A 27843-nucleotide genomic window follows, 5' to 3' on the forward strand; every position below is an offset into this window, starting at 1 on the left:
AAAATGGGTAACATTCTTTGAATGCAACTAGCTACTAATCATCTTTCATTCATGAACTAATTCCAGATTTTAAACACAACTCTCTTGGGTTGTAGCTTATCACTCTGGGGCCTTTTTCTTGTACTTGCAGTTTCACTTAATTACTAAAACATTGTCAGCCAACAATTTTGGTGATGAGAGGATAGCCACCTTTTCTACAAAATTGCAAAGTATTTTCAAGTTTAGATTTTGTGAACATCAACAGGAATGATTTTTTCATTTCTGTATCATCTCTTTCCTTCTAATAACCTTGATATACACTCCTGCCTTTAGCGTTTGTTCACTTTCTAATCGTATCCAATGCATTTTATTGCACAAGCATTATACACTGTGAAAGAATACCACCCAGTGCCTTCTTAGCAAAATGGGTGTTTCCGGTTTTTGTCATAAAACATTGAGTGATGCAGCTCTTCCTGTTGAAAGACTAATTGGATGAAAATATTCTATTTCCCTTTTGTTTTTAGAAATTCCTGGCTCACTTGTCAACTCTTGAGTCTGAGAAAATTCTTAGGATATCATCATCTGAAGACTCATGGTCTAAGATTTCACTTGTGTGATGGTGTCTGATTTGTCTAGTAATTGCAAAATATTTCCACCAGTTTTCTTCTATTTGCCCATATATGTGGAAAATCAAAAAAATTTCCACAGTATTCAATGAACGTCTCCAGACTTCCTTTATACCTCTTGAAAAATGATGCAATACTTTGGGAACACAGTAATAAAACAGGATGGTGTGGTAATTCCCTATTGCACCAACCTTCTAGGCGATTGCATCACTTTTTTATTTTCTTTTACTATTTTGTCTTATTTACACAGTTGGAAATAATTGCTGAGTGATGATAAAAGAATCCTTGGGATGACAAAATAGGAAAATAAAGGGCAAATAAGAACTTAAGACCCACAATCTATCTTAGATGTATAAAAGTTCCAGTGGCCTCATGCTAATTGCAATGAAGAATGAATTTTATTCCACCCAAATAAAATTTATCTGAGAAAGTAAAAGTCAGAAATACCAATTCTTACACATGGTTAGAACTGCTCAAATAGAAACTCAAAAGGTAAAGTTGGTATTCTGAGGATTAACCATTTATCCTACTTACTATCCTTGTTAAATTTATTAAGAAACCAGTGGCACTTTTTACATAAAATACTTAGCCCAGTTTTCTACAAGTTAGGTTATTTGTGTTGAATTGAATTGGCATTCACATCAAATACAGACACAGACATGGTCATGGTAACTAAGGGTTAACATATGTAATCAAATCTAATTGGTCTTTTAAAACTAGAAATATTGTAGCAGGGGTGGCAGTCCGAATTCAGGAATATTTATAATAATTTCTTAACACCTTTCCAGTAATTACTGCTTTAATATCTTTGCATTACTTCAAAGTTAAAATAAAATAAAATTGCAGTTACAAATGAAGATAGGATTCATGCCAAAATAGGCTTTTGGATAAAAATTCATTTTAGAAAGCTAAAATTTCAGGAGAGTTGCATAGTCATGAGACTAGCTAAACTCCATTAACTGTTGACATTCTGCGATTGTAAAAATTAGTAGGTGAACATCAGGTTAGACAGTGGTTCTCAACCAGGGATAATTTTGTCACTTAGTCACCTAGTGGACAGCTTGAACAAACAAGTTTATTCTCCCCCAGTCGAGTAGACTAGAAGTCCAAATTCAGGGCGTCAGTTCCAGGGGAAGGCTTTCTTTCGCTGTCGGCTCTGGAGGAAGGTCCTTGTCATCAATCTTTCCCTGGTCGAGGAGCTTCTCAGCTCAGGAAGCCCAAGTCCAAAGGATGCACGCTCCTGGCTCTACATTCTTTGTCATATGAGACCGCCATGTCTCTCTGCTGCCATCTCTTTTATACCTCAGATGAGATTGGCTTAAGACATAATGTAATTTTGTAGACTGAGTCCTGGCTCGTAAACATAACCGCCACTGAGCCTGCCTCATTAACATTACAGAGATAGGATTTACAATACATAGGAAAATCGTATCAGGTGACAAAATGGTGGACAATCACAGCATACTGGGAATCACAGCCTAGCCAAATTGATACACATTTTGGGGGGACACAAAATTCAATCCATGACACCACCCAAGGGGCCTTTGGAAATTTCCATAGACGTTTTTTGTTGTCACACTGGGGGTTGGGGGTATGCTGATGACATTTGGTGGTAGAGGCCAGGGATGTTAATAAACACCCTGCAATGTGCAAGGCAGCCCCCGCAATCGGGAAATGTCAATAGTGCCTAGGTTGAGACCCTGGTTTAGAGTTTCGTTCAGCACTGGAAAGCTAGGGAAATTATACTTGAAAATAAACCTTCCATCCACAGTGTTGATCTTCTATGGACAGGACCGTAAAGACCCGCAGGGTATGCCTCTTGAATGTAGCTCTTGCTGAAATGGCAGGGTCTGAGATGAAGCAAACCTTCCAAACATGCCTGCACCCATAGCTAAAATGCCATCATCAAAAGGTGCTCAAACTCAGTGGATGATTAAGGCTTCTTATTTGCATCTAATTACCTCACTAATTCTAATCATGATGTCAAGACTATACTGAAAAATATTTTTTTGCATTACATAATTAGAAATAGGTTTCAAGTATGATAATTTTTCAGAAGGTTTTGGGTCTGGGGATATACTTTGACCTTACTATAAATTGTATTTCTTTTTTTTTTTTAAATCTTTTTCATTTGTATGTAGTTTTATGGAAACCCTGATGGCATAGTGGTTAAGATCTATGGCTGCTAATCAAAAGATCAGCAGTTCAGATCCACCAGGCGCTCCTTGGAAACTCTATGGGACAGTTCTACTCTGTGGCAACGGGTTATATAGTTTTATTTAGTTGTAGTTAAAATATAAAATTTGCATTTTTTAAACAACTGTTGTCATATGTATCTCCCCATTATAAAACCAAAAATCAAACCAGTTGCCGTTGAGTTGATTCTGACTCATAGCAACCCTACACTATAAGACAGAGTAGAACTGCCCCATAGGGTTTCCAAGAAGCGGCTGGTGGATGTAAACTGCCGCCCCCCCCCTCTTTTTTTTTAGCAGCCAGGCGCATAAGCACTGCCCCACCAGGGCTCCATTTCCCCATTATAGTCTTTGTATTTATCCCTTTAATTATGTATATTACGGAGTTCATGGGTGGTGCAAATAGTTAACACGCTCAGCTACCAACCAAAAGGTTAGAGGTTCAAGTCACCCAGAGGTGGCTGAGAAGAAAGGCCTGCTAGTCTGCTTCTGAAAAGTCAGCCACTGAAAACCCTGTGGAGCACATTTCTGCTGTAACACACATGGAGTCTCCGGAAGTCAGAACTGGCTCTAAGGCACCTGTTTGTTTTTCCCTTTTCTTTATGGATATTACGGCATCAAAGTTTGTGTATCCATGCCACCAGTCAGGCATTTGTCTTGCTTTCTTTTTTTGAATGTTATAGCTGACATACTTTTGAATTCCCTGGGAACTGTAGATTTTCCTTCTGTATAATATAATGGTTATAATGGTTGCTGGAATGTAGATTTCCAAAAGTAGAATCATAAGGTTATAAGATATGGGTTTTTGACGTCACTAAAAATTTATTTTTTAAGATGCATGCCCTTTTGCAGTGAGTCCGAGGAGCAATGGCGGCGCAATGGTTAAGTGCCCAGCTGTTATCAAAAGGCTTGTGGTTTGAACCCACCCAGCAGCTCCATGGGAGAAAGACCTGACGATCTGCTCCTGTAAAGATTCCAGCCAAGAAACTCCTATGGGGCAGTTCTACTCTGTCGCGTGGGGTTGTTGTGAGTTGGAATCGACTCAACGACACCCAACAACAACAGCGGGGTCAGGAGTAAATAAATTTCTTTTGTCACTGAGTACTTACCAGCACTAGATGACATATTGTTATTAATAAAGTAGCCCATCCTACTATCCCAACCTTTCAGAGTGTTCTAGAGTGTTTCATGAAGTTAAGGACTGGGTCCTGTGTGCCCTTTTATATCCCGTGTCAGTGCTAGATAATGTTATAAAGCCTTGCTGTGTGCACAGCTCTATTCTCAGCATGTTATGAATGTTAACTTGCTTCATGTTTACAGCTTCTTAGTGTCTATTAATTATTTGTAGAATGATTTTATAAGCTGTCTTTGGGCTTTTCCAAAATCAGGGGTAAGTACGCTGATCTATCTGTACTTGAGGATTTTAAATTTTATTCTTGTACTAAGCACGTATTAAAGGTATTTCAGGTGAAAAAATTCAACAGAAGCTTTCTTCAGGTGCTCATTACATTAATTAATTCTACGTTAATGGAATGCAATTAATAATGTATACTTTTCTCATTTAATTACTTTCCTTCCATTCCACCAGAGGGCCCACATGCAAATCAGACCTCTAAAAAAATGATTACTTCATCTTTGATCCAAAAATTTTTAAATCAGGAAATTGGAATGAACGATTCATATCCACATGAGAGAAGATGAACATGCTTGACTTTTACTGACACGTTATGTGTTGATTCCATCTTGATTAATCCACCCTATTTATGAGCCCTCTTGAGGGCAGGAGGGCAGGTGGAGACCTAAACTTTATATCAGTTTAATACAAATGGGAAATATGAAATGTGAAAAAAAAGTGTAACGTGACACACATCTAGAAAAAGGCCAGAGTCTGCAGAGAGCTGTCTTATTACACTTGACCTGGAATTCCTGGAGCTACCGTGCTATAGTTCTTGCTTTTTATTTATTTATTTGATGGTGGAAGTGGTACAGGGGTAGAGTTTTTATAGTCTCCACTTCTATGTCACAGAAGTGAATTCAGTAGAATTCTCTTAAAAAGAAAAGAGAGGCATCCTATTTATATTCCTATGCCTTTGTTGTAGGAGCCTTAGTGGTGCGGTGGTTAAGAGCTCGGCTGCTAACCAAAAGGGTGGCATTTCGAATCCAACAGCCGCTCGTTGGAAACCCTGTGGGGCAGTTCTACTCTGTCCTATAGGGTCACTATGAGTCAGAATCGACTCACCAGCGGTGGGTATACCTTTGTTTGTAGAAAAAGGATTGCTTATAAACGTGGGGGGATATTCATAAAGCTTACATGTCCCTTTGATCAATAGCTAGCCCATTTTTATGTTGTGATTGCTGTTTAAGGTAAATTGACCACTATTCAGATAAAGTCAGGTAGAGATGAGGTTAATGAAGCTCATGGGACCATCAGGTTAACACTACTTGGAGAGGGAACTGGTCACCCAATAACCCCATAGCAAGGTTGTTGTAGTTGTTAGTTACTGAGTCATTGTGACCTCATGCACAACAGAATGAAACACTGCCGGGTCCCATACCATCCCCATGATCGGTTGGGGGTCCAACTGTTGTGACCTGTAGGGTTTTCACTGGCTGATTTTTAGAAGTATATCTCTAGGCCTTTCTTCCTAATTTGTCTTAGTCTGGAAGCTCCGCTGTAATCTGTTCAGCACCATAGCAACACACAAGCCTCCACTAATAGATGGGTGGTGGCAGCACATGAGGTCCGTTGGCCGGGAATACAACTAGGGTCTCCCTCCAGGACGGTGAGACTTCTACCACTGAACCACCAATGCCCCCTCCCAGTCCAAGATGACACGCCAAAACGTAAAACATGGTAAGGTTAAGCTTACTCTGAATTGAGGACCTTCACGTCCGCAGGTTTCGTTTTGAAGCTGTTGATTGAGTTCTGATGTGAATGGCAGGAAGATGGTTTCAGTGTCTTGCTCTGCCTGTCCTGTATAAACTTGTGGTACATTGATAAGTTGACAGAACCAACAATACTGGGAACATTTTCACACCCTACACACGGGAATGGTTATGACATTTTTTTTTTTTATCCAGTTGTCAAGCCCTCCAAGTATACTAGTTAGGGCTCACCTCTGTTTGACCCCCTAAGTTCACTGGGACTGTCATGTACCAGAAACTTGAGGCAAGACCTGTACAAGCTGACATGAATATAAGGAATGAAACCTTGATCATGATCATCATTGCATTCTGCATAAAAAGCTCTTGTTAAAGCTCACTTTGTGGCTGACACAGTGCTGTTGTTGCATTTGGGTGCTGTCAAGTAGATTCCGATTCATAGCAACCCCATGTGACAGAGCAGAACTGCCCCCATAGGGTTTTCTAGGCTGTATTCTTTATGGAAGTTGATTGCGGGGTTTTTCTCCTGTGGAACTGTTGGGGAGGTTCAAACCACCAACCTTTTGGTTAGCAGCTGGACACTTGACTGTTGTATAACCAGGGCTCCTTGACACAGTGCTGGGTATACTTGAAAGCCAACTTAATCACAGTCTCTGTGCTTTGAGAACTTTTCTCAGAAAATAATAACCAGATGGTAGTATAGAAGATACATTTCACAAATACATTGTGTGTAGTTTGGGAACACATAGCAGTCAGTCATGTAGTAAGCTATGCCCATATTGTCCTCCAGTTAGCCTCGAGGTGGAAATATTCATAGCCTCACCTCACCTCAGGCTGTTGTGAGTATGTCTGTCCATGAGTGGGCCAGCACTTTTCTCTGTCTTTAAAACTGAATGAGAGAAGAGAAAGAGAGAGGCTTTAGTTGATTATCTATCTTCTTATTTAATTCTTTGGAGTTAAAATTCTTTGAATATATAATCTTTCAGCTACTTGTCTGCCTTGCATTTTAAGAAAGCAGTATTAAATGCTCAAGGGGTTAAAAAAAAAAAAACCTTGGCAACTATAGAATATCACAAAGAGAATCATATGAAAGATAAAACTAAAGCCTCAAATCTGTGCCAGTGGATGAGTTGAGCAAGAATGGATTTGATGAAGCAGTTTATGGTTTTGAGAAGCAACTGTCGTAATACTGGGTTGGCAGCTTCGAATTTGGTTTGAGGCTATAACTGCATCAGTGACTTTTTACTGAAAGAACGGATCTGATTGGAAAATGATGACTAGGAGAATAGCAGAAGCTTGCATTTTCTCTTGGAGGTACTGGCTGCCAGCCCTGAGGTCTTATTAAAATGCTGAATTTCTGTATTTAATAAATTTGGACCACATGCACATCAAGAAGAAAAACAAAACACTTTTAATAGCTTTAACCAGGTTACAGATGTGTGGCCAAACCAGTGGGGTTTGTTTTGGCTTCCAAGCAGGTGATGGCCGAACAACGGGATACCTTTGAAGTGCAGGGTTGGGTGGCCGCCATCTGAGCTACATCTGGCAGAGCTTCCTGCTTACTGAGACCTAATGGGACAAGCCGCCGCCGCAGTAACAGGATCTCCCTGAATGCAGAATACTGAAGAACAGTTCATTTGTAAGAGCTGTGGGGAAAACTGCATCTTTCATTGCTAAGGATTTTAAGCCACTGAAGCATGGAAAATCTGTCATTTTTTCCCCTGATGTCTGTTAATTACACTCTCCAAATTTCCTGACTTATAGGATAGTAGAAAATACAGATCCCTATGATTTTAATTGGAGCCCTGGTGGTACAGTGGTTAGGAATTCGACTGCTAACCAACAGGTCAGCAGTTTGAATCCACCAGCTGCTCCTTGGAAACCCTATGGGGCTGTTCTACTCCATCCCATAGGGTCGCTAATGAGTTGCAATCTACTGAACAGCAACGAGTGGTTTTTGTGGTTTTAGGCTAGTAGTGTCCTGAAAATGTTGAAACCAACGTCTGAATGTTGTTGTCTTCAGTGTAAAACCCCGAGCTTACATAGAATTCACATTTTTGATAACTCTTACCAAATGTAAGAAAACCTTAGGGTCGTAGTGGTTAAGAGCTATGGCTGCTAACCGAAAGGTCGGCAGTTGGAATCCACCAGGCGCTCCTCGGAAACTCTGGGGGGCAGTTCTCCTCTGTCCTATAGGGTCGCTATGAGTCAGAATCGACTTGACAGCAGTGAGTTTTTGCCACATGTAAAGGTGGCCCCCAAGTTTCTTTTTTATTTTTGCTTTGGCATCACGAGCCCCATGTCAGCATGTTATGCCCAAGGTGGGGGGAGGGAGGGCAAACCAGTTGCCATCAAGTCGATTCCAACTCATGGTGACCCCATGTGTTGCAGAGTAGAACTGCACTCCATAGGGTTTTCAATGGCTGTGACCTTTCAAAAGCAGAACACCAGGCCTTTCTTCTGAGCCTGTGGGTAGACTCAAACCTCTGACCTTTTGGTTAGCAGCCGAGTGCATTAACGGTTTGTACTGCATCGTTAGATTTCATGGCCATTTTTAATCAATAGTGTTACTGGAGGAGATATGCAAATGTTGTTGTCCTGACCTGTCTCCCTAATTTCTTAATTTTATATATAAACTAGGACCATACTGTTTAATAGCGTCTTCATACATGTTTTTGAAAGTAGCTGAAGTGTGACTTGTAATTATAAATGTTTGTATGTTCTTTTTATAATCTTTAACACTAGTAACTCCTTCAGCTGTATTTTTTATTGTTCTGTATCCATTTATCAGAGCCCTGGTGGTGCAGTGGTTAAGATATTGGCTGATAACCAAAAACGTTGGCAGTTCGAATCCACACAGCCACTCCTTAGAAACCATTTGGAGCAGTTCTGCCCTGTCCTGCAGGGTCACTATGAGTTGGAATCGACTTGACAGCAGTGGGTTTTTTTGTTTTTTTTTTTTGGTATTCATTTATCATGAATTTTAAAAATAATTAAGCAGGGATCACACAGATCTGGTATGTTATCAGGTTGTTATCTAGAGACATTTGAAGATGCAACAGATGGATGTCTATAGCTTTAATTTATGTTGCATGTTCTACTAAACACATTGTATCATATAAATAATTATAAAGGAACTGAATGTGAAATACGTAAAAGGCTATCAATGCTGTGAATTGACTAAATTATTTTAATAAAGTATCATTTTAGAAAACATTTGTCCAAGGATATTCAAAAGTATAATACAGAAGGTATTTGAAGTTATTTGAAAATGTGTTACTAGGATGGCACTATTTTATTTAGAGGCACAGTAATTCAAGTAATATAAATAATTTGATATCATAAATATCCCCTTGTAGTATACAGTTGAGTCCCTGGGTGGCACAACCAGTTAATAGGCTGCTAACCAAGAAGCTGGTGGTTCGAGTCCACCCAGAAGTATCTCAGAAGAAAGGCCTGGCAATCTACTTCCAAAAATCAGCCATTGAAAACCCTATGGAGCAGAGTTCTACTCTGACAAAGACAGGATCACCATGAGTCTGAATCTAATCTACCATAACTGGAAGTACATTATTGAAATTTTCTTTTACGTTTGAGACCACTGTCTACCGTTGGTTGGATTTGGTCTCCCAATGTTTTCTGCTTAGCAACCTTATTTCCAGTTCGAAGTGAAGGGTTGTGTGATTGGACGACCTGTTACTGTTCTGGCCCAACTCTGTAGAAGGTACTTACTACTCCTTCCTCTATGTCAGTTCCTTTAATACCAGCAGTCATGCGATTGATGCTGTTGGGTACTGAGAATGTTAACACAGCTTAGATACCAAACTGGAAAAGAGAGCATCATCCAAAAGAGGAACAGGGCCGTATTGGATTTATGGTGATTTAATGTGAATGAACCCATCGATCTAAAAATACAGGTTGTGAGGAGATGGAAATCAAACCTAACAAATGGATCCAAGCATTCCAAGTCTGTAAAGAGCAGTTTAGGAAAAGAAAAGACTTGTTAGTGAATAAGATGTTCTATGCTTCAAAATGTCTTCAGTGATTTAAAATAGGCTTTGAACTGAGTATAACCTTGAGCCCATTCCTTCACTCTAAAAAGGGGGAAAATTGCAATAACTTATATCACAGTATTTGCTTTCAGAACTGAGTTAAATAATAGATGTGGGAGCGTGTTGAAAACGCCCAGTGGACTTTTATAATTCGTTTTCAGTGCATCTGTTGGAATTGTAAAGTGGATGTGGGCTATTGTGTTTTCTAAGTCACACGACTTCCCCACCCAGTGTCTCACACTGTCAAATATAAAAGCTCTCTTCAGGGCTCAATGACTAATCTCCCAGCTCTGGTTGAAAATTGTGGCTATAATAACATGTTCCCTTTTAATTAGGTCTTTTAAAAGTATTGTAGGCTTTATAATTATTATAATCAGTAATAATAGATAATGACTTCTTAAGCACTTTCTGTCTTATATGAGGCTGTGAACATTATTAAAATAGATTTTGGTAGTAAACAACTAATGATATTCTTATTTTATGAATTTAAATACATAGGAGTCCTTTTATTTTAGATAAGAAAAAATATATATGTATATGTATTAGGAAACATGATTTCCCTTGAGTTGAAAATGAGTTTCACAATTATATGGAATCAATTTGGGTTGTTTTCAGACATTTTAAATAAAAATTCAGTAGGTACTCAAATAGCAGAAAAATCTGCTTTTATCTAATAATACTTGGTGTTGTTAGATGCCATCGAGTCGGCCGCCATCCCTTGGTGACTCCACGTACAATGAGATCAGACCATGTGATCCATAGGGTGCTCATTGGCTGATTTTTCAGAAACAAATCAGCAGACCTTTCTTCCTAGTCTTTCTTAGTCTGGAAGCTTTGGTGAAACCTGTTCAGCTTCATTGCAACACACAAGCCTCCAGCGACAGATGGGTGATGGCTTCGAATGCGGTGCCTTGGCCAGAAGTCAACCCCCGGTCTACTGCATGGAAGTCGAGAATTCTACCACTGAATCGCCACTGTCCACAGCTACTGTATTGCAGACCTTCAATTTCATACTTCAGTTATATTTTAGAATGGCTTTGGAAGAATTATTATATCATAGACTAATTACTAATAAATAAATAAGGGATGATATATCAAAGTTTTAATCTTTTACCTCCTGGAATATGCTGTTCATTTTTTTCCATTGTACGTTCTTTGGATGTTAATCAGTTAGTGGTTCTCGGGAGAATTGTATAGTTACTATTACTGGAAAATTGGAGCCAGAGAAGCATACCCATGTCAGAAGTGGTAATGAAACACTTTGGTTTTAAGGAAATATGTTTACAAGGTAGTCACAGGATAGTAACTTTCTGTTTAAAGTAATTTAATGATGGTAGAACTAACCACAGAGGAACAGGCTGCTGAGACAACATTTTCACAGCATCCCTGGGTCCCTGTATGTAAATTCACTATTGGTGTTGAAACACCCTTAGCAACACTTACACATGGGCCATTTCATAACAAGACAGCTATTTTGACTTGTTCCTTTTGGGACTGTTTTTTCCCAACGTGCAGAGAGGTAAGTCAGTTGTGTATGTCCCATCTCTGACTCAAATACTATATTTAGAGCATCTGTGATCTTTGGTCATGACTCTTAACAGAACTGAACGATGCTTTTGCTTCATCATTGGTGTGAGAGAGGACACAGTTGACAGCAAATAGGGTAGTGATTTTCCTTGTAACCACTTTTTATCAGTATAATCAGGGTATCAGTAGAACTAGGTCCAGATGCTTTCTGAGCTCAGGAATCCAAACATTCCTGGGCTGTACATTTCCATATAGAGCACCGTGAGGTTAATAAAGAGCTCTGGTGGCGCGGTAGTTAAGAGCTCAGGCTGCCAATCAAAAGGTCGGTAGTTAGAATCCACGAGCCGCTCCTTGGAAACCCTATGGAGCAGTTCTACTCTGTCCTGTCGGATCACTATGAGTTGGAATTGACTCAACGGCAATGGTTTTTTTGTTTTTTTTTTTTTGGCTTAAGGTTAATAAGCCTTTAAAATACATTATCTTTGCCATTTCTCAGAGCCCCCCCCCCCGCTTTTATTTTTATGGAACTTGTCTGTCACTGTCTGGCACAGTGGTTAAGTGCTTCGCTACCATGAGAATGGTCAGCGGTTTGAATCCACCAGCTCCTCCACAGTAGAAAGTTGTGGCAGTCAGCTTCGGAGAAGATCACAGCCTTGGAAACCCTATGTGGCAGTTCTACTCTGTGCTATAGGTCGCTGTGAGTCAGAATAGACTCAAAGGCAATGGGTTTAATTTTTTTTTTTTTTTTTGGTCTGTCAGTGTCCGGTCCAGTCTGTCTTTCTTATAAATTCTTTGCACGAAGCTTTGGAGGTTTTTTGTCCATTCGTTCATTCATTCATTCATTTATTTATTTATATTACTGTACTTTAGATAGAGGTTTGTTCATTTTTTTATGTTTCATTTCTTCTATTGCACAAATTCACCGTGTTGTCAAATCCTGCATACCATCAACGTGTTTGTTCTGTTTTTAAATCCTGTCTGTGAAATTCCCGGCCGTGGTTATCTCTTTTGGACTACGGTAGTATTTTCCTTACTGGCCCTTTCTTCCTGACTGCTGTAATCCATGTCCACGGCTTGAAATACCAGTCATTAGTCAGTTAGGCCAAGGTTTATTCCTCTAGCCCAGACAGTGCCTCAGACTGCCAGCCTATTAGATCTGCCTTCTTAATCGTTGGCCTCCACCTGATATGTGCCTAAGGCATTTGAATTCTAACATGTCCAAAAGAGAGTTCCTACTTTCTTACTTGGTTTACTTTCTTACAAGCTCTTACTTGGCTATCTCAAGGCTGTACTATCTCAGTAAGGGTTCTGAGCCCCCTCCTAGGAATTACAGGTAAAAACATGAGACTCGTCATTGTCCCTTGGGCAAATACATCCACTTCTCTCCATCTTTTCCAGTATAATCCTAGTCTGAAACCCCAAAAAACCAAACCAGTTGCAGCTGAGTTGATTCCAACTCTTGGCTACCCTGTGTGTTGTAGAGTAGAATTGCTCCATAGGGTTTTCAAGGCTGTGAGACCTTTTGGAAGGAGATCGCCATCTTTTCTTTCGAGGCATCCCTGGATGGGATTCAAGCCGCAAGCAACCCTTTCAGCTAGCTGTCAAGCATTTAACCTTTTGCGCCATGCTGGGACTCCAATTCTATCCTGCTAATCCTGCTTCCATTATTTCTCTCTCTCTCTCTTTCACACACTCTAGGAATTTCCCAATTTAACATGTTTCGTTGGCTCTCCAATACACTTAAAACCACATTTACAGAGGGAAAGCAATGAAGCCTGACATTGAGATGCAAAAGATGGTGATGTCTTTACAGGTATTAACACATTTGGCCCAGCTCCTGCCTTCCACGCCAGCATCACCCCATGCCTCTCTATCTTACTCAGTATCACCCACGTCAACATGCCAAGCTCTTTGCCATCCTAGGACTGACAGATCTCACTGGCTGTGATGGTTTTCCCCAGACTCCTGCTGGGTTTCTTTAATCTTCAGCTTTGGTGTCATCCTCCCAGAATGGAGTCCCCTGATCATTCTTTTAAAAAAAAAAGTGACCCCATGTGACATCAGAACTGCTTTGTGGGGTTTTCCTGGCTGTAATCTCTATGGAAGCAGGTCACCAGGCCTTTTTCCTATGGAGCCACTAGGTGAGTTTGAACCACCAACCTTTTAGTGAGCAGCTGAGTGCCACCAGGGCTTCTCTGTCTTATTTATTTCCATCTGTACACTAATTGCACTTTTTAATATTTCACTTGCTTCTTGTCTTTCTTTCCACCAATAGACTATAAGCTCTCTGAGGGCAGAGACCTTGGCCTTTTCTCTTTTGGAGCCTTGGATCTAGGAGAATGCCTGCCACCTAGTAGGTCTCCAGTAATATTTATTGAATGAGTGACTTATACTATTGTTTGAGACATAGTAGACTGTTTTTGACTAGGCAGCAGTTAATACACTCGGCTGCTAACCAAAAGGTTGGAGGTTCAAGTCCACCCAGAGGCACCCCTGAAGAAAGATCTGGCCATCTATATCTGAAAAATCAGTCACTGAAAACCGTATCGAGCACAGTCCTACTCTGACACACACGGGGTCACCGCGACTGACAGTTGGCCAGTGGTTTAGAAGATACCTCCTTCGGGGAACTTTCGGGTAGACCTCTGAATTAGGAAGAGGTTTTGAATTACTCTGTGCAGAGAAAGGAAAGGAGGGAAGAACAGCATAATTAGAATTCAGAACGCTAGATTGTGATTTTTAGTTTTATATGGTATAGTAATGGGACATATTAGTGATGCAAAAAGTGTGAGTGACCATCTGCTCCATTATCTGTCGCCTTTCAGGAATGGCAGTTGCTCAGTTTTAAACAACAGCCACAAAAATATGTGGCACCGTTTACTTAATGGAAATAGAAAAGCTTTGCCTCCCAGATCTGTGTATCCGTGGCCCAAATTTTTAGTCCTTTCATTTCCGGCTGTTTGCTGGATATCTCTACAACAAAGCCTTACAGGCATGTCAGATGCATCACGATCAAAGCTGAGCCCATTAACTTCTGTTCCCTGCTCCCCATTCCGCCTTCTTTATCCTCTGTTACCATCCATAAGGCCATGAGCCGCACAGTCATTCCATCTCGAAGCATCAGATTTATCCTCTCACTAACGCCTTTCGTCATTACCGGTTCTGTCGTGTTACTTCCTCAAGGCCCTCGCTTCCCTTGTCCTCTGTGCTTAGGCTCCAGGAGAGCCTTCCCCCGCTGCCACCGTTCAGCCCCCCACCTGCCTGTCCTTCATATTGCTGCCTGCTCACACTTGTTGCAATACAGCTGATCTTTCCACTCTTCTGCTTAAAGCTTTTCTCTTAGACTCGACAATACTAGTAGATAGATCCAAACTCCTTAGCCTTTCAAAGAATATAGACGTAGCGGATTTTCTGCCCAATTCCTACCCACTCCCATCCTCCAACCATACCCAGTGATTTGCACTTCCTGCAGACACTTCTTATACTCACATGTGCTGGTTGCTGTTTTTTCAGTGCCCTTTTTGCCATCTTCTTCTCACCAGATTTCAACTCATTCTTCATTCCCAGTTCAGCTACTACTGCCTCAACCGGTTATTCGTCCATCCATCCCTCCAGGACCCTGTTGACAGACTTTTTCAGATTTATTGTATGTACATCTGTTATAACACCATTTATACGTGTTTACATGAATATCCCCACAGGACTGAGCCTGTGGTCAGCATTCGGGACTTTACTAGGCACGTCGTCGTTGTTGAGTGCCATTGAGCTGGTTTTTGACTCAGAGCAACCCCATGTGACAGAGTAGAACTTCCCCATAGGTTTTTCTTAGGTGTAATCTTTACGGGAGCAGGTCACCAGGTGTTTCTTCTGCAGAGCTGCTGGCTGGGTTCTAACCGCCAACTTTTGGTTAGTAGATGAGCACTTAACCATTGCACCATAGTAGGCATCAAAAAGCCAAACCAAACCCGTTGCCACTGAGTCAATTCTGACTCATAGCGACCCTATAGGACAGAACAGAACTGCCCCATAGAGTTTCCAAGGATCGGCTGGTGGATTCGAACTGCTGACCTTTTGGTAAGCAGCCATAGCAGTTAACCACTACGCCACCAGCGTTTACTTAGTAGGCATAGTTTCTAGTAAATACAGGTTTTAATAGATTTGTTTCTGCTAGAATCAACCCCATCGAATACATCGTCTATGAAAAGCAAAACTAGACTTTATTAATACTATGTCACTATGAGTCGGAATTGACTCGAGAGCAAAGGTTTGATTTTTAATACCATTTTCAAAGTTGCCGTCCAGACGACCCAGCTCATGGTGACCCCATGTATGTCTGAGTAGAGCTGTGCCCCATAGGGTTTTCAATGGCTGATTTTTCGGAAGCAGAGCACCAGGCCTTTCTCCCAAGGTGGCTCTGAGTGGACTCAAATCTCCAGTTTCTAGGATAGCAGCCAAGCATGTTAACTGTTTTTCTTATTTATGTGCTTATGATGTGCCTCCATCACTAAAAAGTATACATCTCTGCTTTCTAAGGAATAGGGCCGTCACAAGGCGTCCCCAAAAGAAAGAAGGGTTGGACTAATCTCTTGCCTTGTGACTTTTCTAGAGGCCTTTGTGGCCTATGGCTTTACATTAGTCTCCGGTGTCTAGATGATCGACAAGGAGGGTAGACACAACACACAGTTTTTGCTAAAATGACACTTTCAAGGCATCCTTCCCTGACTACCCTCTTTAAAAATTGCAAAATTCTCCCCAGCCACCCATCCTAGTGCACCCCAGCATACCCAATGTATCTTTCATGCTTTTCTCCATTGCTCTTGGTACCTTCCAGTGTGCTAGTATAACATCATAAATGTTTCTTCCCTATAGAATGTGAGCCCCAAATGGCCATGGAATTTTGTGTTTTATTCTCTGCCATATCCCCAGATCCATGGAGAGTTTCTCCTATGCAGTACAGCCCATTGCCATTGAGTCAGTTCCGACTCATGGCAACCCCACGTGTTATAGAGTACAACTGAACTCCATAAGGTGTTCTTGGCCTTTATCTTTACAAAAGCAGATCACCAGACCTTTCTTTCGTGGGGCCATTGGGTGGGTTCGAACCGCTAACTGTTCATTTAGTTGTAGAACACAAACCTAGTACACACTCAAGTATTTGTAGAATGGCTAAAGGTTATATATTTCTACTCCCTCCTCCACCCAAAATACATACAGATAACCTATACTTAGCAGCCAGATCTTTGGACATGAGGCATTTGCCCATTCAGAGTTTTCTGGCATAGCATCTGATGAACCGAAATTTCGTTTCACAGATCAAGAACTTAAAATGACTCTGAAAGTATATATCACCTTAGGTGCTTCTTCTTCATCCTGAGTTGGTCATAAAGCTGTCAGGACAATAGCCTGCTTTTGATTATATATGGCTTTTCTGGTTTCCAAGATAGTCTTTAAAAAAAGTAATTTAACTATTTTACTGCAATTATATTTCAAACTTAATATTACTTAAGTCTTGCCAGAATATCATTTTCTCCCTTTCAATGTACTTTTTTATGGTATTGAAATGTTTTAAAGTAAATTCCAGACATCAAGCATACTAAATACTTTCGTCTGTATCTCTCTCTGCAAATGAAGAACATTTTTCTGCAGAGCCCAAGGGATATCATCTCACCCAACAAAATTAACAGTAATTGTTTTTTTATTCTTATTGTGGTAAGTATATATATAACAAGTCCCTGGGTGAAGCACACAGTTAAGCACTTGACTACTCGCCAAAAGGTTGGCTGTCTGAACTCGCCCAGATGCGCCTCAGGAGACAGGGCTGGTGATCTGCTTCCTTGCCTTGAAAACCCCACGGCACAGTTCTCATCTGTACACGTGGGGTTGCCATGAGTCGGAATTGACGGCAACTCATAACAACAACATATATATACACATATATATAACAAAACATTTGCCATTTCAACGTCTTTTATACGTTCAGTTCAATGGCATTAATTACGTTCATCATGTTGTACAACCATCACCATTACCCATGTCCAAATTTTTCCATCAACTTTAGCAGAAGCTCAGTGCCCCCTAAGTAAGGAGTCCTTCTGTTCCCCTCAACAATAATCCTTTTCTTTTTCTTTTTTTAATGATTTAGGTGAAAGTTTACAGAGCAAATTAGTTTCTCGTTAAGCAGTTAATGCTCGAGTTGTTTTGACATTGGTTGTCAGCCTCGCGATGTGTCAGCACTCTCCCCTTCTTCGCCTCAGGTTCCCTGTTGCCATTCGTCCAGTTTTCTTGTCCCTTCCTTCTTGTCTTTGCTTTTGAGCTTTTGTGTCCATTTGTCTCATACACATGATTCAAGTGTACGTGCCTTGTGTGTGTTATCGTTGGCTCTGTAGACCTGCCTAATCTTTGTCTGAAGGGTGAATCTCAGGAGTGACATCAGTACTGACTTAAAATGGTATCTGGGGGCTATACTCTCAGGGTTTCTCCAGTCTCTGTTAGACCAGCTAGCCTGGCCCTTCTTTGTGTGTGAATTTAAATTTTGTTCTACATTTTTCTCCTGCTCTGTCTGGGACCCTCTATTGTGATTCCTGCCAGAGCAGTCAGCGATGGGGTAACCAGGTACCATCTAGTTTTTCTGGGCTCAGTCTGGTGGAGGTTGTAGTAGTTGTCCATTAGTCCTTTGAACTCATCTTTCCCTTGTGTCTTTGGTCTTCTTCATTCTCTTTTGCTCCAACCAGGATCAACAATAATTCTTTAGTATCATCTGCTACTTAGTTGATAGTCAGATTTTCCCTGAATCCTAGAAATGTCCTGTATGGCTTGTTTTTCCACACCAGCATTCAGTCAAGCACTAGACCTAAAATCATACATCCTCAGCTGTCATGATGATTCAGACCAGACCTTTTCGTCTCATAATACCAGCTTGCTGAAGAAGCTGTGCCTGTGGTCCTATAAACTGCCCCAACCTTAGATTTTTCTTATCCAGTCCTAGTAGTATTATTTAGATTGTTTTTCTGTTGCTGGAATATTATTCTTACCATGTTTGTGCACCGGTGTAGTGGGGAAAAATTGAAGTTGTTTTTAAAATGTCCTACCCAGCACTAGAAGCCCTAGTGGTGCTGTGGTTAAGTGTCCAGCCGCTAACCAAAGATCGGCATTTCAAATCCACCAGCTGCCCCTTGGAAACCCTCAGGGGCAGTCTACTCTGTCCTATAGGGTTGCTATGAGCCAGAATCAACTGAAGGACAACGGGGTACCCAACACAACTAATTTACACAAAAACATGACTTCAGTGTGTCTTTCCTCTCTTGGCTTGCTTTAGTCTTACTAAGGTAAACAAGGCAGAGATTACCTGCATGTGTTAAGGGAAGTTGATTTTATTTTAAACTATCAACACTTTTTATACCCTTCCTTAAATATTTCATGCCTCACACATTTCAGTGAATACACTTTAGGATTTAGAGTTACATGCCTCCTTGATTCTTAGAATTGGCAAGACCCTTAGTGGCCAATACACACGTGAATTTAATTCTGGATTTGATGGTGGTGCAGTGGTTAAGAGTCAGCTGCTAACCAAAAGGTCAGCAGTTTGAATCTACTAGCTGCTCCTTGGAAACCCTGTGGGGCAGTTCCACTCTGTCCTGTAGGGTCTCTATGAGTCAAAATCGACTCGACGGCAATAGTTCTTTCTTTCTTTTTTTTTTTTAAGTAGTTCATCTTGCCATGAGGTACTACAGGTTTGAAAGTATAATCTGTAACTTTTTTTTTAGATTTTAATGATAAAGTAATTTTGTATTTTAAGGTTTTCATAAGACTGCCTAATATCTGCCTCTCATATTTTCTCATAAAGAATAAAGTCAAACTGTTTTTTTAGTATGTGTAGTTGTCATAGGGTACATCAATTCTGTAGGAATAAAACCCATTGCCTTCGAGTCGATTCCAACTCATAGCGACACCATAGTACAGAGTAGAACTGCCCCATAGGATTTCCAGGAAGTGCCTGGTAGATTTGAACTGCTGACCTTTCGGCTAGCAGCCATAGCTCTTAACCACTACACCACCAGGGTTTCCTGTGTAGGAATAGTTCAGTGATATTTATGCATGGTACATTCATGCATTTAACATGTATTTTTTAACGGTCTGCTAAGTTTGATTCCTGGCAAGTGTACCTCACGTGTAGCCACCATCCGTCGCTGGAGGCTTGCATGTTGCTTGATGCCTTATAGGTTTCAATGGAGCTTCCAAACTAAGATGGACTAGGAAGAAAGGCCTGGCAATCTAATTCCAAAATCATCCAGTGAAAGCCATATGGATCACAAGATTCAGATCTGCAAGCAATCACAGCGATGGCATAGGACCAGTCAACATTTTGTTCTATTGTACAGGGGTCACCATGAGTCAGGGCCAACTTGATGGCAGCAACAACAGCAACTGTGTGCCAGGCACCATTCTAAACACTGTGCACGGTATATATATATATGGAGCCCTGGTTGCACAGTGGTTAAGAGCTCAGCTGCAAACCAAAAGGTCACCAGTTCGAATCCACCAGCCGCTCCTTGGGAACCCTATGGAGCAATTCTACTCTGTACTATAAGACGACTGTGAGCCGGAATCCACTCGACGGCAATGGGTTTATGTGTACACACACACACACATCACAGGTATACAACTCCATGCATTTTCAAAACCGAACACAACTGTGCAGCCAGCACCCAGATTGAAACACAGAGACTCGCCAGCCCGCAAGATACCCCTCATGTTCCCTTTCAGTCACTGTCCCTCCTTTTCCCAGCCCCCCAAAGTGTGACAACCCACCAGAGTTCTAACAGCAGAGGGTTTTGCCTATTTTCATAGTTTCCAAAACCAAAACAAACCCAGTGCCGTCGAGTTGATTCCGACTCACAGCAACGCTATAGGACAGAGTAGAACTGCCCCATAGAGTTTCCAAGGAGCGCCTGGCAGATTTGGACTGCTGACCCTTTGGTTAGCCGCCGTAGCACTTAACCACTACGCCACCAGGGTTTCCAATTTCACAGTTCATGTAAGTAGAATCAGTCAACATCTTCTCTTGTGTTTGGCTTCTAACAATGCCTTAGGTGGAAGAGATGCTAGCTTTTCCTCACATAGCCCTCCTTACTCAGAAGTGAAGAGAATGTGTTTCCTTTCTTTAACATTTTCTCACGTTTCCTGGCAACTTCTGATTTCCCTAATTTGACCACAATTGTTTCTGACACCGCTTTCCTCTGGGATAAGCTGGTGGCACTATGAACTAAGGCAGAGAGTGGGAGAACATTGTTTACTTTTTAAAATATTTGTTTTTTTTTTCTCTCTTTCTTGCTAACTCCCAGAGAAGTCATTCTGTTCATCTCCAGAACAACATCTGCTGGTCTGAGCCTCTTCCTGTAGAGTGTGGCTCTTCCGGTCTGTCCCCCGGTTGGTTGCTACATTTTGGGAACTGACAGTGGTTCCATTTTCACTTCCCCCTCATTCTTGCAGGAGTTTTTCTCCTGATTATACCCATTCACATAACCACTGGAGCCATAGCTTCTTCTCTGCCATTTCGTCTTCTTTGTCTTAACCAGAAAACCCACTAACCCACTGTCCACTGCCAACCTTTTGGTTAGCAGCCGTAGCGCTTAACCACGACACCACCAGGGTTTCCTTCTTTGTCTTACCAGAGGGGAAAATGTCAGTCTTAGCAAAGGCTTTGAAAGAATGTTTTTGTTGTTGTTAGTTTCTGGCAAGTTGGCTCCAACGCATGGCGACCTTGTGTATGTAACAGAGCAAACTCTTGCCGAGTCTTGTGCCATCTTCATGATCTTTGATATGTTTGAACTCATTGCTGTGGCTGTTGTGTCAGCCCATCTCCTGGAGAGTTTCCCTCATTTTTGATGACCTTCTTCTTTACCAAAACATGATGTCTTTTCAAGTAATGGGTCTTTCTTGATGGTGTGTCCAAAGTAAGCAAGACAGAGTTTTACCATCCTTAACTTCTAACATTCATTCTAGTTTTATTCCTTCCAAGACTGGTTTGTTCCTCCTTCTGGCAGTCCATGGTATATTTAATATTCTTCGCTAACACCACAATTCAGATGCATCAATTATTCTTCTGTCTTCCTTATTCATTGTCCAGCTGCTACATGCATATGATGCAATTGAAAAGACCTTATGGGAAAAAACAATATTGAAAATCTTATGAAAGAATAAATAGAACTTTTTTTTAGAGAGTGCAAGTAGTTAACTTGCTTTGCATAACTTAACAAAAAGGAGTTAAAATTGTTGTGGATCAAAACCATTTACTCTCTGCAGTTTTCCCCAGGAGGAATTGTATCAAGGTCGGCCTTCAATTAGGAATAGAAGAATGTCACCTTCGTGATATAGTTTATCTTTCAACGAAGTAAAATCTTGCATGCTGACATACAAAATTTTATCATCAGAGATTTATCTCCTTGTATTAATGTCTCTTTTTCCCTTTGATCTTCTATAAAATTCAGATACTCCTGGGATGGTTAGCATTTTTTAGATAGTTGCTCCATCTTAGAAGTGTTTCTCATAATTGGTATTTAAGAACTGTAAAAGCCATCTGCCACAAACTGGCGTGTGTTAAAATCTGTGCGTGTTACGAACCTCACTCTGTTTGTTACCAAGTGATTATTTTACTGTGAGTTGCTGTTATGTGACTGTTTATTAGGAAATTGCTTCTTGACACTTAGCTCATTTGCATAAATTGATCCTGTTTTGCCTTTCCGCACAGTGTGGTCAACTTCTGAAAACCAGGCCGTATCACGGAACAAAACTGTCCAGCATTTAAAAAGGATGGAAAAGGGATTTGTAGTTTTTCGTTTCCTTTCAGTGTTTCCTGCTATTTATTAAAAAACACAATGAGAAATTGTAATGCTGGCATGTGGGCATTCTTTGTGAAGATGTAACATTATTAAAACATAATACTGTTTTTAATAGTGTCCCAATAGATAATTAAATTCATGGACATCTAAATTTAATTCTAGAAATTAAAGTCTGGTGACATGAATTGGATCCGAGTTCTCTTAGGCCAAGTAATTTAATTCCTGAGCCAGCCAAACTATCATGCATGTGTGTTCCTTGTTATTATGCCAGTAAATTGCTCAGGCAAATGCAGCGATGGGTGAGAGCGTACATTTCACTTTTTCTGGCTAGACACACATCAGAATGCCGATCATATTAAACACAGCTGTTTTCATAAGCATGTTTTCTGTTTGAAGCTTTAAGCTAACATTCATTTAATAACAGAGAAGTTTGGAGGAGGCTCCCGGGGGGTCCCTAGGGTCGTGGTTTCACCTTCCCACGTGGAAGCACCAACCAGTAAACCAGTTGCTGAGGAGCCGATTCTGACTCATGGCAACTCCATGTGTGTCAGAGTACAGTTGTGCTCCATAGCTCTTTCAATACCTGGTTTTTCATAAGTAGATCACCAGGCCTTTCTTCCAAGGCGCCACCTGGGTGGATTCAACCCTCCAACCTTTCAGTTAGCAGCTGAGTGTGTTGATCTTATTTGTACCACCCAAGGACTCCCCGGTAAGCACAGTCATGTCTTAACCTTTGACCATGTACTTGGACATTGCTGCTCTAGTCTTGCTTCAAGACAGCGTGCACATTCACACCATTTTAGATCACGGTTTAAGGAGAACATTCCTCCGATTTTTTTCTCCCTGGCTTTACCAGAATTTTCCACCTCAACTGAAGAACTAAACAATATTGGTTTCCTGTAATTTGACTGAGTACAGAAGAGATCCCCAACAAAATAAGATGACAACATGCATCAGGTCATTGATTTTATTTGATAGTAATATAACAGTTATTGTTGTTTTTCCTATTATTTAGATTTATAGAAAAATGAAGAGGTAACCTACTAGGTAAAAGTTGGGGTAGCTGAGCAACTGTTAAAGTTTGAATTACTTTGAAATGTTGCCTCAAGTAGTAGACTTTTGTCCAGAAATTCAGGCAATCAATAAATTATTTTACTCCATTTATCTCTAAGCAGATGAAGGCCTACACCATCTGATTGTCAATGCCAGTATTTGCTGTCCTTGTTCTTCTTTCCTATTTCTTCTTGGTCTTGTAGACCAGGAAGTTAACGTGACTGACGAGGGTCTTCTCTGTGTAAATCCTTCATTTATTGAATATCCTCACACACTAATGAGTTTACCCTGCTTAGTAAGAGCGTCCTAATTCTTTTCTTCATATAAGTGCCTCCAACTTCTTTGGACATTTTTCGTTTATTATGGTTGTATCATACACCTCTTTATACAACCTTTGTAAAAGTCCTCAAAATTTGAGTTAGAGAATTTAGTACTATATTCATCTCTTTGCAAACCTGCTTGTAACTCTCCTGTCAGACACTCATCTTTGAAAGCTTTTCAACTTTTTTGAGCCACCTTGATTTCCACAGATGTAGATTATGGAATCATATATTTCTCTCTTTCAAGCATTTTTGAAACCTGATTTCCTACATTGTACCGTACTACGATGATCATTCCAAGGCTTTGTGTTGTGGGGAACGCAGAGTGCTCCAGGTTTCTATCACGTCCCACATGATGAGCTCATCCTTGTTGGGCAGAATTCAGCTCTGGAGGGACAATTCTCTGCTTTCTCATTTTTTCCCTGGGAAAATTGAACTGCCAGCCCAGCAATTCTAAATCCTATGCCTATGGTGCTTCTTGCCAAATTAAATCTATGGGAAATGCTCTGGTAAATTGAAATTCACCATCACGACTAGATATCTTTCCTGCATTAGTTTTGTCATTTGATCATGGACAATCTGTTTCTCCAGTCTGACCAGGTGGCATGTGATATATACCATCTCGCTGTTTTAACGCTTACATTCCTATCTTAATTCTCTTCTTTCTAATGTTCTTGGCAATGCCTGCAATGGCCGGTAAATGATTTTCTCAAAGATAGCTTATTGGACCTTTTTAAATTTTGTACAAAACCTGCCCTTCTTTTGATGTCCAAATTTGCCTGTTTAGTTAATACTCACCATTGTGCATCAGCATATAGACATTTGATGCCATGCAGTTATTTCTGATCCTTTTGCCAATTTTACTGTCCATGACTGGTTTTCTGTTACCATTATTCTCCATATTGTATATTTCAGTGGTTCTTGGAATATCATCCCTGCACCAGCAGCATCAGCAACACTTGAGAATTTGTTAGAAATGCAAATTAGGGGCTGTATCCCAGACCAACTGATTCTAAAACTTTGGGGGTGGTGCCCGGTGATCTGTATTTTCAAATAAACCTCCCAAATGATTCTTCCGATGCTTGACAAAATTCGAGAACCACTGACATAGCTGATCTTCTCTAAATCTTGAGCAGTTAGCCAGAGTGGAGAGCAATAGACATCCCTGGATATTACAGATTTATTTAAGCAGATTTTTTTCTTTCACCTCCATTTCCGGTTTAAATTTTGAATGGTAGTTGTTGAACCAATTTCTACTAACAGTCATTGGGTGTCTACTGCTATATGGTACTTCCATATGCATGATTAGATGTAATCTCCATAACATGGTAAACTTGGTTTTGGTGTTCGCTTATTTTTTTTACAACCACATAAACTCAGAAGAGTTGTGCCCAAGGGTAGAAACAGTTGCAGACTGCGTAGCTGGGATTCACACTTAGAACAGATGATTTCAAGCCTTGTATATATTTTTACTCTGATGGCATGCTTTCTTTCGGATTACCAAAGTTCCAAGTTGTTGATTTTTTTTTTTCCACTTTCTGAAATTTTTCTTAGTTACTTAGTGTTGCCATAATAAAAACTGCCACAAGTGGGTGACTTTAAAGAGCAAGAATTTTATTGGCTCACAGTTTTGGAGGCTAGAAGTACAAATCAAGGCCTTGGCTGTGGGGGAGGGTCCTTCCTTGTCAGGAGCCTTAGGCATTTCTTGACGTTCCTTGGTGTCTTTTGGCATTTTTGCCCCCTGTGTTTGTCTCTGTTTGTGTTCTGCTCTTTTTATAATTCAGATGATTATAGGATACACCCTTCTGGTTATGGCCTTATTAACATGACAAAGAAAAACCCTATTTCAAAACAGGAAAAACCCTATTTTCACAGGGCCAGGGCCCGGGGCCAGGACTTTCATACATATTTTGGGGGACACAATTCAATTCATGACATACTTTTATTTCTCTTTCCTGTTGTAGTGAAGACAAAGTAGTAGAAGTAGCAGAGGAGGAGGAAGCGGCTGATGTTGAGGAAGAAGAAACTGAGGATGACGAGGATGATGAGGATGGTGATGAGGTGGAGGAAGAGGCTGAGGAACCCTATGAAGAGGCTACAGAGAGAACCACCAGCATCGCCACGACAACCACCACCACCACGGAGTCTGTGGAAGAGGTGGTTAGAGGTAATTCATGTTTGTTTGGATTTTTTTTATTTGTCAGGGAAAAGAAAACATCACATCAGAGTTTGAAATTGTCTACCACTGCTGTCTTCCCCAACCCCCCCTAAAATTTTTTTTTAAAAAACCTCCTTGTACTTGTTGAACTTTTTTTGGTTTAACAAACGCTCTTAGCACTTGATTTCAATTACACCTACTCCTGACTTGTCACCTGTCTTGCTCTCTGACATTTTGTATTTATGACAATAGTAAAAAATCTACTATCCAACTATTTTATGCATCAGTGGTGTACGTTTGTCAGTAACAAATGCTGAGGTATGAGGCAAGAGTAATGCTGGCTGTGATGGTTAAGGTTATGTGTCAACTTGGCTGGGTCATGATTCTCAGTGGTTTGGCAGCTATGTAATGATGTAATTTGGCAGTTATGTAATAATGATGTAGTCATCTTCCATTTGTGAGCTGATGTGGTCATCCTCCATTTTTGCATAAAACCAATTTTTGCGTGACAACCTGGTCTTTGGAACCTAACCATGTACATAAGTGAGAAGTGGGTGTAATTTGAAATCCTGATATACCAACTGTTCTGAGCCTTGTATATGCCACTTGGTAGAACTCAAATTGACTCCACTCGGTGTCATGTCATTTGGTAAACTTCCCTGGCTTTCTTTGATTTTCACTTGGCAGTAGGTATTTTATGAGTCATTGATGACACTGTATTGTCTATTGCCTCTTTCATCACCTAGGCTTTGTGCTACTTGAGGGTGGGGACTATAATTCACTTAATTTGCAGTATACATGGCTTATAGAAAAATTTCAATAAATACTAGTTTTGTGAGTGCAATTACATTTCATTAATGAAGAAGGAGATTTGGTAAGTATCACATTGTTTTTCGCTGTGAAATTTAACTTGGATGATTTGTGTTGTTTCTAATTGTTTTATTGGAGGGAAGGACAGTGCCTTCTTCAAGAGGTAGGTGTAGTACTAATATCTTACTTTTATTTAATACTCTTGTTGAGAGTTTTGTGGACTGAGTGAACTAAAAGACTTCCTTTTTGTCTCCATGAAATAAAGGCAAGCATTCAGTTTAGTATTAAACCAAATGGTGTAATTGGCATATACAGTGTATTATTATTTTATCAGTAAGTTGTTGGATTGCATTTCTTAAAGAGTATATAATTGTTTTTTGCAGATAGTAAAAAATAACTCAGGAATATGAATGAATATGGAGTTAATTGAGTTTTAATGTATTACAAATACTTTTAGAGTCAGTCTGCAAATGTTTCAAAATTGTAAATATATCCACTCACTTTTTATTAAGGTATTACTTTAGTTCTTTGATTAAATTCCACCTAAAATGGACTACTTTCTCTGCCTCAGGTAGATTCCTAATTATCAGTGTTCTCTCTTCCCCCTTTCATTGCATTTTTGCACAGCTTTATTGAGGTATAATTTACATATCATAAGATTCACTCGTTTTAAATGTATAATTCAATCATTTCAATAAATTTACCAAACAAAGCAACCATCACCATAATCCATTCTTGGGTTAGCACATTGTCATCACCCCAGTAAGGTCCTTCATGCCTATTTATAATTAATCCCTGCTCTTATCCCCAACCCTACGCAACTACTAATCTACTCCCTGGCTCTATAGATTTGTCTTTTCTGGACATTTTATATCACTGGAATCCTATAATACATACTCTTTTGTGTCTAGCTTCTTTCACTTAACATTATGTTCTTAAGGCTCTGCATTTTTTAAGTGGTAGCTTTTAAAGTGGAGATTATTCTGAATTAAACACTCACAGTTAGCTTAAAATCCATTGAAAGTATTACATATTCTTTAGAAAAGAACATACGGTACAAGATGGATCGTGTAACTTTATCAGCCCATACTTAATGGCAATTTCTTATCGACTTAGCACATAAGTGAATGTGTAAGTAGATATATATTTTAGTAAATGCTTATTTTGTCTGGACAACCATTTCACATACCTGAAACATCCTTTCCTAGGGTGTTTTTTCATATACCTCTTAATACCCTCTGTGACAGATCTGGTCAAATGAACTTTTTGGTTCCAACTTTTCCAGCAGGGAAAGACAGTTGTTGTAGGGCTTGTCTTAGAATCTAAAAGATGTGTGATTACAAATTACAGCAGCTAGTATTCAGCAATGGATCGGAAGTTCTTGTGAACTCCGTCAGGGTAA

The 27843-nt window shown here is 40.2% G+C and overlaps 1 protein-coding gene across 4 annotated transcripts in view; it reads left to right on the plus strand.

The window, feature by feature from the left end:
* The window catches only part of APP (amyloid beta precursor protein), a 302781-nt gene that overhangs the window by 134537 nt on the left and 140401 nt on the right, over nt 1–27843 (plus strand). For all 4 annotated transcript variants that reach the window (XM_049858263.1, XM_049858264.1, XM_049858265.1 and 1 more), the window contains exon 6: nt 25438–25640. In XM_049858263.1, coding sequence (XP_049714220.1) covers nt 25438–25640 — 203 coding nt within the window. The remainder of the gene's footprint in view (nt 1–25437; nt 25641–27843) is intronic.

Source organism: Elephas maximus, chromosome 18 (assembly GCF_024166365.1).
Source record: "Elephas maximus indicus isolate mEleMax1 chromosome 18, mEleMax1 primary haplotype, whole genome shotgun sequence".
NCBI classification, from domain to species: Eukaryota; Metazoa; Chordata; class Mammalia; order Proboscidea; family Elephantidae; genus Elephas; species Elephas maximus.